Genomic DNA, 11,216 nt, shown 5'->3' on the forward strand with positions numbered 1-11,216 from the left:
ATCATGATAAATCATTCTTTTATTGTCGTCCTTTTCAGGTATAGCATGGCATACTTTGTAAATAAACAATATCGTGAGGATAGCGGTGGGTTTCGTGCTCTACTTCCTTGTTGATAACGCGTCATCTTTATTGGCGGAGAAGTGACAATTGTCGAACAATTATCCTATATTCTCATTGAAGCACTATTGACGTATAAGCAGTTTACCTTTCTTTGAGGAAGATGAATTATACTGTTGCCCTTTTAAAGTATAGAATCTCGTATTTCGGTGGGACAGTAAATCAAACCTCGCCATTGTTAACGGTTGCTGAAGGAATTCCTTGTACAGGTTACTGTGGTCACTCTCTGAGCGAATTTGAAGGGTCTGTGTAAAGAGAGACTCGGACTAATGGACGGAATCTCTCCGATACCTTGGTCGAAGTTGTTCAAAGATATAAAGTGTTTTCACGCACACATTACTTCCTTGTTGTCAATGGTCACCTGATTGGAGAAGTCGCCATACATCAAACAATTCGCCATTTAAAGAGATGGTCCCCCCCTAAAACAAGATCACTTTTGAACCGAACAGCCCACCCTGGCGGAAATTCCGATGTTGGCATTAAAATCCTTATGATTTATGTATGAGTTACCTCTATAGTGTATAAACATATTCACAACGCTCTCTTTCAGGATAGCTGTAAAACGACTTTTCTGTTGACGTCCGCCTGTATGCCAGTATATGTAAGGCCAGAGACACGTGTTGGCTTTGACATTTCTCTCTGCATTTATGAGGCAAATAATGCAGTATGAAAAGTCCTGCGTTTTTCCCGCAGCAAACCTTCTTTGTAGGTTCGAGGTTAGCGATTATCCTCGGAGAGACCAGTTATTTGATTGCATGTCCTGATTCATCTTCGTGTCAAGCCGTCATTGTAACGAAACAATTTTCAATTTCAATTAATTTTATTATCACAAATACATATCATGCATTTAAAGACACTGGATACCTAACAAGAGTGAAAATTGGTCGTAGACTGATTTCGCTTCTTCGAACGAATACATCAGGTGCAGTAAACATGGCAAACGCTTTCATTCTATGTCGATTCCATATTCCCTCTAAATAGCTGTTTGTTCTTTCTCGGCAAGCTGTAGCACCTGCGATGAGCAGAGTTTTGGACGGCTTGCTACCAAAAATGTAGAAGACAACTGGGAAGAGGGACGAACTTTACATCATCACGGGCTATGGTGTCTGAAAGAAAGCCAGAGTAAAGGTCGAATTAGAACACTACGTTTGTGTGGATGTTACTTCCAGATTGTCGGCACTCTCAAAAGCAAACATAACATTCATAAGCATTTTCTCCCTGCCAGTTTGTCGTCCATTGTACGTGTATATCACATGACTGTATGATGTACACAAATGTATGCAGCAAGAATGCTCCGATCATATTGCCCTGAATGGGCGATTTACGAAAATCTTCGTGTCTGCAAAATGTTCAGTACTGTGTTCACCCTGAGTGACCCTAAATGTGAATACCAATTAGCTCACTCGCTTGAGTCACTCTGTGTGTATGGCTCACTCCTCATATACCCATTCAACATAGGACTCCCTATATTAGGAAGCCCGGGTATCTTTCACAGGTTTTCTAGAAATCTGACCTTTCAAGGGAAAGTCGGACAAGGTCGGACTTTTGTCGGATAAATCAGGAAAAAGTTTGATAACCTTTAAGGAGTCGGAAAAAGCCTCATTTTGGTGTAACAGCGACTCGTACCTGGTAAGAAATCCATAACTAAAGCTCATTCTAGTTGGTGGCATGGTACCTAGGGTTGAGCGAGTCACCGTTCTCGTTGCGGTTTGATCAACACCTGAAAATGGAGAAATACGTTTAGATTGCAGGAAATGTGGAGAGGCCAGAACATGAAATAAATAAATATTAGCTAACAATGTTCAACTTCTTAATTTTATAAAAAGTGTACTTAAGTGGGGTACGGGACACCAAAGAACAGCTACAATGAATAAGTACGACGGTGTCTCCTAGGACTTGTAGACAAAGCTGCTCTCAAATCTGCCTGACAGAATCTTTCTTTACGATACGCACCGTTTTCGGGAGGAATTGAAGAAAGTGAGACATTTGTGGTCTCTGTACCGGCTGGCCCAACAGATTCCGCCTGTGTTGGTGTCTTCTCGTTTCGTTTTCTGAAATGACACAACAGAGAGTTCTTTAGCTCGTAATATGCAGTTGTTACCTTGTCATAGTTGCTTGGTCACGGAGGGTTGGTTTCTATAGAAGGCGGTACAGTAATCGCAAAGAAAAGGCCTTTGTTAGGTTGGTTTAGTCGCAGTGACGCATGAAATACCAAAGCTACCACCAGTGAGTTCTCGCAATAGCACTCACGAGAAATCTACTCTTGCTATTGTTCGAGAAGTACAGGTGAACGCTAGCGTTAATACATCCAAACCTCATCTACGACAGAAATTGATTTTACCCGCTTCCGCGTTAAAACACACATTCTACTGTACGAATCGTGAATTCTACAAGCGCTTCGAAAGTTAAATGTGGGGGAAAGTCCCCCCTCAATCGAACTAAGTAGTGATTCTTGCTTTCACCTACCTAATACAGAGATAGATGGTGACTGATATGACAGCTATAACAACAAATCCGGCTGGTACAGCCACCCACACAGCAAAATGCATGTCATAGTATCGTATAGGCGCTAAAAAGGAGAAAAGGGAACATTTATTTCACTCGTGGAGATAACAAAGAAAGGAAAAGAGGAATCCTAATTCACACGTTATCTAAATGTGTTCGGGTCCCATATCGTTTCTGCTGGTATCATTTTAATTGGATCGTGATCTTTTTCTTTTAATGGAGAAAAGAGAAAGACGATGCCTTTTGCACTCTGACTCTTTTGAGAAAATTTACATCAGTGTTTATTAAGACCACACTATTTGGTGCATGTGGGCTGCACCACAACGCAATGCTCTCCGACGATCGAGTTATAGAGTTGTCAAATATCATCACTTTCGTCACTTGACAGCTGCTTTCAGCGACGGTTTATGCTTCCGATGGTCAAATAGCCATATCCTCCGCCTGGACAAAAAGCACAAAAAATGTACCTCTTGGGATTGACTTATACTCGACTGAACCATTAGTCTGAAACCTTCCACTGTTCACAACGCCTATCATGAAGTGGAAACTCTGTCTCGTTGGAAGGCCTTTCACCACAACGGTCCTGTTCTGTGACTCGAGTAACGCCCAGTCACCATCTTTTTGTTTGGTGAGCTTGTAATACACTCTGTAACGTGTGATGGTGTCGCAGTTCCAATCACTTTTGGGCAATTTCTGAAAGACAGATTCATACAGGGTTAGAAAAATACAAGTTGGGCTGTGTGTAAATCACGTCTCGACAAAGAGGTATTGATGATCGTCATAATGACTCTAATGAATCAGGTTTGTTCATGTCCATGAAAGCGTCGTCAGGTTTAGTCTAACCCTACGTATGTCAGTGTGAAAGTAAATTTAGTCCCACTGGAGCTTTAGTCCAGCACCCTAGTATCAGTTGCGGATAAAAGGTGCATGGCTTGACTTCAATTACGATCTTGTTGATCTATCGGGCTGCTACCGGATTCTTCCACGCCGGTTCCACATCCGAACTCTAAAGTGGCCCTCTGTCGTTGCCAGACACGCTGCTTTTAAATATTACCAAACATTTGCCTGACAAGCTACTTCTTACTTGAATCGTGATGACTGTGTCATTGTCTGTGTCACGTGTCACCATGTTCTGGATTGAAGGGGCGCTTCCAGGTGCTGTGGAGATAGAACAAAATAGACAACGATTTTTCGAAATACATAAAGTTGCTGATATTGCACAAAATCAGCAAGTCTGCATAGCGTTTCAGACGTCAATACCTCACAAGAATCGTGCCGGTGTAAAAGTAAAAAGTGTCCCCCCTGGAAAAAGTGTCCGGCCCTATTGTATTCTGCAATATGGTTCTATAGAGACCCTGACCGTCAATAGCTCAGAGATTGAAGCGCATAATAGAATCCTTTGTTCCCGGACATTTCATCCTAGGACATTTTAAACTTCTACACCGGCATCACCGATCATTAGGTCATCCTGTAGAATGTCCCTGATTTAGAGAAATTGATTTGGAGTACATATGTATTTGTATTCCAACATCGTTCTTCACTTTTGTCCTGGCGCTATTTACAAGACAATCGTATCGAAAGTACTCACAAGCCTTCTCCACTGACAAAGTTTTAGTTTTGAAGAAGTCGCACGGAGCTACTTGCCTAAGACTTGAGGTAAATCATTCTTAAGGAAGAGGTGAAATACCTCAATGCAGTATTGAATCTATAAAAGTACCTCCACAAGCTGTCCTAAAGGTCGATGCCCTTCCTGGTAATCCAAACACTTCAGAACGATCGACGCCTCGGTACCTGACCACAATCCGAAATGCATACTCCGTGAACACCTCCAAGTCGGTCACGGTAACGTTGGACTTGGCGCCTATGACACTGGTTTCCGAATGGTTCACCCACATCATGCTTGGGTCGCTCAGATCCCTGTACTCAAGGCTGTAGCCAGAGATTTGGCCATAGTCGGGGACACTGTCACGTGGAGAGATGAAAGGCCATTCTAACTCTATTGTTGTCTGTCCTGATGCTGTATTCGCCGAAATTGTTGGCTTTTCTGAGAGATGAAGCAAGGTGATTTTCAGACCTACGTAAGTGGTAACACTTAGCTCTACAGCAAGTTCGCGGCGTTCGCCATAGAGAAAAGCGCTGATAACATATTGAATGCAGATTTTGACAAAATTGAATTGTGACTTGAAAATAGGGCCGTATTTTGACTTCAGTCGACCATGAGATTTATACGCGAATGATATTTCCTTTTTGTCACTGTAATTACCAACTGATTAGGGGCATGCGAAAACCTACCACCGCCCGCATATATTTTAAAAAGAGGCAACTTACCGATATTGCAAAAGTTCCCAGTGTATTGGTCATTGCAGCCATTGGGGCAGGATCCAGTGGCGAAGTCACATGCTGTATCGTTCGCACATTGGCATTTGTTGTTACAGTTTGGTCCATAATATCCCAGGGTACAAGCTAAACAGTGAGAAAATCTCGTTGGTAAAGATAAAAACATATGAACAATGACAGTGGATGAGCAGATGACAATTTCCGGCAGAGCGATAACTGGTCAGGCGACGAACCGCCAAAGTAACCTCTGTTACAGTCCCGGCTACAATGCTGCGGGACTGACAATGGCGGCCATGATATTGCGAAGCCAGACCGAAACCCTTACAAAAATGACACTTTAGTGTGATAAGGACCTTGAGAGAGCAAGAGCTCCCGTATGATATGGTTTGGGCCACTCAGTCATTCATTCCTTTGTACAGGGTGATATTTGGAGTCATTCTCAGCTGAGCATCGATTACACGGTAACAAGAACACAACATCGGTGTTTGCCTTAGCTGCTTTTCAACAACTTACCTCTGTACTGAAATCCGATGATTACCACTTCGCATAGTGTGAGAACAGCGTCATTGTACATCAGCCTGATGAAAAGATACCGCCCAGTTACAGGCCTACCACAAGTTAGTTGAGGCTTCGCTCCGAGGAGGACAGTGCCTTTATAATGGAGGCAGAGCTGACCGGCCTCTGGTTCAGGGCTGGCAACATCGCTCATCCAAATTTTAAAGTTCTTCAGTCGATCTGTAACGAAGGGGACGAATCGACCACTGAATATCAGTCTTTTCAGTTAACAAGTGTTAAGGCAGTGCTTCAACCGACAGGAACTTGTGTGGATTTTTATTTTTGTATACATGCGCCATCCAAATGCTTAACGAATTGATAGAGAACTGGAGATGCGGTCTATCGGTTGTTCCACCAAACAGTGTAAGGGAGGAACGAAACAAGCTGGACAAAACCGTGGCGCCTGGTCGAGGTTTTGGGCGAGATTACAGCTCCCCGGCCGCAGCGGTGTTGTTGACATACCAATACCTCCAATTCGGTATCAAATTCTTGACCCAAGAATGATTTTCAATTCAATTCAATTCAATTCACGTTGGTGAATGTGTCAACGGGTCTACCACTCTCGTTAATCGTACCCCTGCAATCCTGCGTATTCCTACAGAAGTCCGTGCCCCGATTGTAAAGTGTGACCTTAAAGAGGACATGAGTCTGCAGCAAGTCTACCATCCACCATGGTTTGTCATCACGAGGGTTGTCCATGGTGTGGGCACACTTGCCAGAGGGTAGTTGCTGCTTGTTTCCGTCCACAGCAAACTCTGATAGGCCCATTGTCGCTGTGTAGGTTGAGCTCTGGTTGGTAGGCTGCCCTCTTGCTCCGTTTCCTACAGGGAGTGAGGATAGATGAGCAAATAGAAGGTTTCAGAGATCGTCTTGTCAATCCTATGACGCTTAATATCAACAATCTTTTAAGAAAATGGTAGTGTTAGTGTTTGCTATTAATGCTACTAGCTTAAAATTACTCAAATGTTGGTGGTAATGTTGCACGATTATCACGGAGATATACACCATGCATACAAAATCTGCATGAGCCGATGACGGATGGATCCGTCTTTTGCAGTCTATCTTACCTAATTGGCAGTACTCCCCGTACCAGTCTGTTTCACATTCCCCAGCAGGGCATGATCCATCGGTTTCATTGCAGGCCCTGCCACTTTTACAGTGACACGTGTACGTACAGTTGAGGCCAAAGTTGCTTTGGTCATCACACCCTGTAGTACAGAATTTGCAGGTGAATACAATATAACAATCTTCAAAGGAGACTGTTGATTTTGTAGTAACGGAGACAGATTTTGTATCCCCAATTGTATGAATGGAAATGTAGGCCCAACACTATTTTTTGAAGGTAGGGCGCGTATTATGCAGCATTCTTTGCGGGGTTTCATCAGTAACACCAGGGAGCGTTTTGTTTCTATTCACCCCAACCACAATCACTCTTACTGATGCAGTTTTTGGTTAGGTACCATCCAGGATTGGCAAGAACGTGGAGGATGCCTCATCGGCGGTTCACGAAGCACAGGCTGAGGGTACAAAGAGGTACTGACTTACCTTGAGATCCAGACATGTAGACCATACAAATTACAAATACGAGGCAAAGATACATTCCTTCCATAGTTAAACTTCCAACTCAAATGCTAACATCGGCGAAATAGCTCCGTTTAGTCGTGGATTGTCCAACTCCCCACATAACCCATCTACACAAAATGTTAAAGTTTTTAAATTATAGCTAATCTACACCAATTTGCCCAAAACTCCCATACATGTACTAGGCTTACAAAGCACGAAAGGGTTTTCGCCCTCATAGTTCATAGTATATAAGGTTTAAGCTATTCGCATTATATCAAATATATTATAATAATACTTTTCTAACGACTTCTGGCCTACGCGCATTCAAGCGAGTGTTGACAAAGGCAAAGCGGAGTTTCTTAACGATTTCCCTTGGATTTGGTCTTTAAACCAGTTTAGATGTACTTTGGTTATCAGAGCTTCTTCTAGATTACGCCAGATTTTTCATTTGACTGTTTCCTTGATCCGTTCTTAACATATATCGTCTTCGCTAAGCTAAAAAGAAACGCGTAGATGTCTGTCTTCTTCCAGATGTTCTAGTTTTCGTATCAGCTGAAGGTGAACTCTTCGCCAGGCTCTGAAAAGAGCATTACTTTACACGGTTCTTTTCCGTTAAATCGACGAATTGGAATTGGAACTGGCACTGGCCTTGGGATTTGGATAAGCAATACTGAAGTGAAGATCCAGCCAGAACATACTCAATGGAAATCGCAAGAAATCGTTGTTTTGTAGCCCCCAGCAAAGCCTGCTCCAAATTCACTCTCTTAAGGCCGAAATAGCCTTCAAAACCATTATTTTGGTGGAGTAAAATAACAATACATTGTTCATTTCCTTGATGACTACATCTAATCTAACTATTCAACTCGGATGCATGCTCATTCTCGCTGTCGCTGATAAGCTCAACCGAGGCAAGGTTTGGTGATAGTCTGACACAATCTTGCCTACCTGGCAATGCCTGGCGATTAACATGAGCGACATACGTTTAAATGCATATCAATTAAAAAGAACAAGCATGCAGGGCCATGTGAAATACTGTTTATTCAATCAAAAAGGCTTCCAGCAGTTACGTGACTTCTTGTAACAGGACGAATCTTTAAAGAATAGGACAAAGCAAAAACATGATACTGTACCATGATAGGCCTGATGAAGGACGCAAGATATTTCTAAAACCACCTTGGTAGAAAGTGAAGTTCAGATGAACTTAACTTTGGGACTCCATGACGGTCATCAATTGACAGTCAAATCAACGAAGAACGAGAACACTTTCACATCGTTCTTCATTCTAGTGAGGTCGGAGATATCCCTCGGTGACCGTAGTCGGAGTCGTAGTCGTGAAATTCATCAAACCTCACTACTGTTTTCCATTGGCACGATTTAGAATTTGTATTGATCGAGGAGAAGGTAAAGAGCAACGCTTGATAAAGTTACAATTTAACATATCGAAAGTTTCCATTCAGACTTCACGTCTGCTTATTTTGAAGAAAAAAGTCTTAATCAGAGTAGCTTTGGATTTTGATATTTCTCTGAGTCCATATCCGTCATTCTTGGATTACTTGTTCGTCATCAAAAACCATCTGTTCCTCTATAACCATCGGTTCAGACGGTTTCAAGGTCATGACCTTGACCTTCTCAATAAAGTTATTGACCTTTGTCTGCTGTTCCAAGAAGTGTTGTTTTTCCTGCATAAGCTGCTTGACGCGATCAAGCAACTGCTCCGGTTTGGACTCCGCGTTCCGTCGTCGCTGAGCAAATTTCTTGAGTTCCTTCTTGAGGCGACTTGCAGCCCTGAAGTTATCAGAAAAGGAGAAGATTCCAGGACTCCTGCGTTTGTCGCTTCTGGCGCTTCGCCTGGATGTCTGGGCTTCGTTCACCCGACTGATGATCGAGTCCTCGGCGCCATTTTGGATTGTATGTCGGCGAAGGAGTCTGTGATGCGCCGGGGGAGGACTGGCTGATTCTGACTGGTCATCATTCGTGTATACATTTGTCGCGATAGGAATGGTTATCACTGGTAAATGTTGTGTCCCTCCTTCTCCATTTTCGAACATCGCATCGTCTGCTACCTCCAGCAGCGGTTCAAGTGGTGACGTCATTTTGATCATCCCATCCTCGTCATGAAGGTAACTGGTCACGCTTAGTTTTCGAACATTTGGACCAGGCGAAGCTGCATCAACAAGCTCTACCCTAGAGTTACCTTGAAACGGAAATGCGGGCGATTTTCGTTCACGAGGTGGAGATGGCGTCACGTGATGTTTACTGTTTTCAGCCGTCTGCTCCTTGATCTCGGCGTCGATGACAACCTTTTTTCGCCTCCGTTTTGGCTTCTCCTCTTCAATATACCCAGTCAGATCAACCTCCGCAACAAAACGTTCAAAATTCACGATGCTACATTTTCGTAGTGAAGCCATTTTCCTTGCGTTCTCTTTGAAGCTGTTTACATTGACCATTTCATGCGGTGTTGAGAAGCGACGCCCCCTCTGCTTGGACGCACCCTTGGCTTCCTGGTTTTTGCCATCGCCTTTTGACCGTGCTCCACTCATAGGTACCGATTTCGGGCGCTGGCTTGACCTCCCACTGTTTGCTCGACTACCAGTGGAAGTGTCTGCTAAGCCACTCGGGATACATTCAGCGTCGGACTGCCGAGTCTGCGCTATCAATGATGGCGTCGAAATAGAACGCATCTTGTTCAGTTTCCCGCTCTTGTTCCGAACCAATTGTGCTTCCTGTTGAAAACCTCTTTTCATTATCTCTTGTGAGAATTCGAAGTAGTCGAGCGTCTTGTTTAACTTCGTCTCTTCATATCTATTCAGAATGAACGCGTCCCGTTCTCGCTCGCTTTGGAAGAACTTATGTTTGGTCTTCTTCCGCTGAGCTAACTTGTTAGCCTCCTCGATAGACTTAATGCTATATATGCTCTCCGGACCCTTGCACCACTTGCCAAACTTGGACGTCAGCACACCACGGGGTGTTTCGTCTTGAAAGACCTTCTTCTCTTCTTGGTCGCTGAAATCGAAAGGATAAAGGCTCTGATGTAGGCCATATAATTTCGCTGGGCAAACCAGGAATCTTGGCATTAGCAAGGACAAATTTGTCTGGTATCCCGCAGACTAACCTTTGTTTCCATTTTGGATTTAACGTTTTGCGGATTTTCATGCATTCAAAAGAGAAATTCTGTGAAATCCTCGATTTTCACATTTTTCTCTCTGTCACTCAAGGTCTGGGCGGTGATGACCGACCTATTTTACTTTCAGAATAGCCCGTACTAAAACCCATTCCAGCTGAGACAAGTTATAGAAAACACATTGCATAACAATTTCAAAAAGTTAGTGTTATCCCGTCGTTCACTCCAGACGCAGTGGGACGACATCGTTCCACCCGTATACTGTGTGACGAGTGAACTGTATCAGGAGTTGACCACGTCCACTGGCAGGCTTTTTCCGACTTCTTAACGGTTTCTCTAACTTTTTCCTGATTTAGCCGACACAAGTCCGACTTTTCCCTGAAAATTAAAATTTCTAGAAATCCTGTGAAAAATACCAGGGCTTCCCAATACGGGATTTAAGATCAAAGACCTATGTTGAATGGGGATAATTGAGATGTAAACCAAACACGGAGAGTGACCTAATTGAGTGAGCAAATCAGTATTCACATTTGGGGTCAGTCGGAGTGTTTGGTTCACACCTAATAGGCCGTGATCTTTCTTCTTAAACTCTTTGATTGTAATGCCATGAATTCATACTCACGCAACCAGCATCTTCCAATCTTTCTCTTCGCTACTGCTTTGTAATGTCTATTGCTGCAATCCCTGACTTCTCACGGGCTCCAAGTTCTTTCTTAGCATTCAACAAGCAGCGAATAATGTCTAATCTATCTTCGGATTAGAAACAGCATCGAATATCCCTCGATCACTTCACTGAAGCAGGACGTGCTACCAAATATATACGTCTGTACATTGAGATCAATTGATACATACAACCAGTACACAGCGTTGTATTTCTTGGCCCCGGCTTTGATTTTTTCCAATTTTGATTAGGGAAAAGAAAACAATTATTTCTGCGCTCTGCTAGATTGAACAACACGGTCATTGCATGCATAATGGAGTCTGTTTATCTAAATTCATGTGTATTGGTTACCTTCT

At 43.2% G+C, this 11,216-nt stretch overlaps 1 protein-coding gene across 1 annotated transcript; it reads right to left on the reverse strand.

The window, feature by feature from the left end:
* Positions 1-978: 978 nt before the first annotated feature.
* Positions 979-3,782, reverse strand: LOC135487070 (uncharacterized). The gene is made up of 6 exons (XM_064770403.1): positions 3,708-3,782; positions 3,091-3,316; positions 2,585-2,687; positions 2,072-2,169; positions 1,745-1,838; positions 979-1,224 (listed from the first exon to the last, which is right to left on the reverse strand). Exons 1-6 carry the CDS (start codon positions 3,750-3,752, stop codon positions 1,209-1,211), a joined length of 582 nt encoding a protein of 193 aa, XP_064626473.1. The 5' UTR covers positions 3,753-3,782; the 3' UTR covers positions 979-1,208.
* Positions 3,783-11,216: the final 7,434 nt, after the last annotated feature.

Source organism: Lineus longissimus, chromosome 4, assembly GCF_910592395.1.
Source record: "Lineus longissimus chromosome 4, tnLinLong1.2, whole genome shotgun sequence".
NCBI classification, from domain to species: Eukaryota; Metazoa; Nemertea; class Pilidiophora; order Heteronemertea; family Lineidae; genus Lineus; species Lineus longissimus.

Excerpts from the sequence above, each read along its gene's own strand:
- LOC135487070 (XM_064770403.1), bottom strand. The coding sequence starts at position 3,752 with ATGGTGACACGTGACACAGACAATGACACAGTCATCACGATTCAA. Across the intron at positions 2,688-3,090 it reads GTATAAGTCAATCCCAAGAG|CGCCTATACGATACTATGAC; the intron begins GTACATTTTTTG and ends TCTCCTTTTTAG. Across the intron at positions 1,839-2,071 it reads TTCAATTCCTCCCGAAAACG|GTGTTGATCAAACCGCAACG; the intron begins GTGCGTATCGTA and ends CTCCATTTTCAG.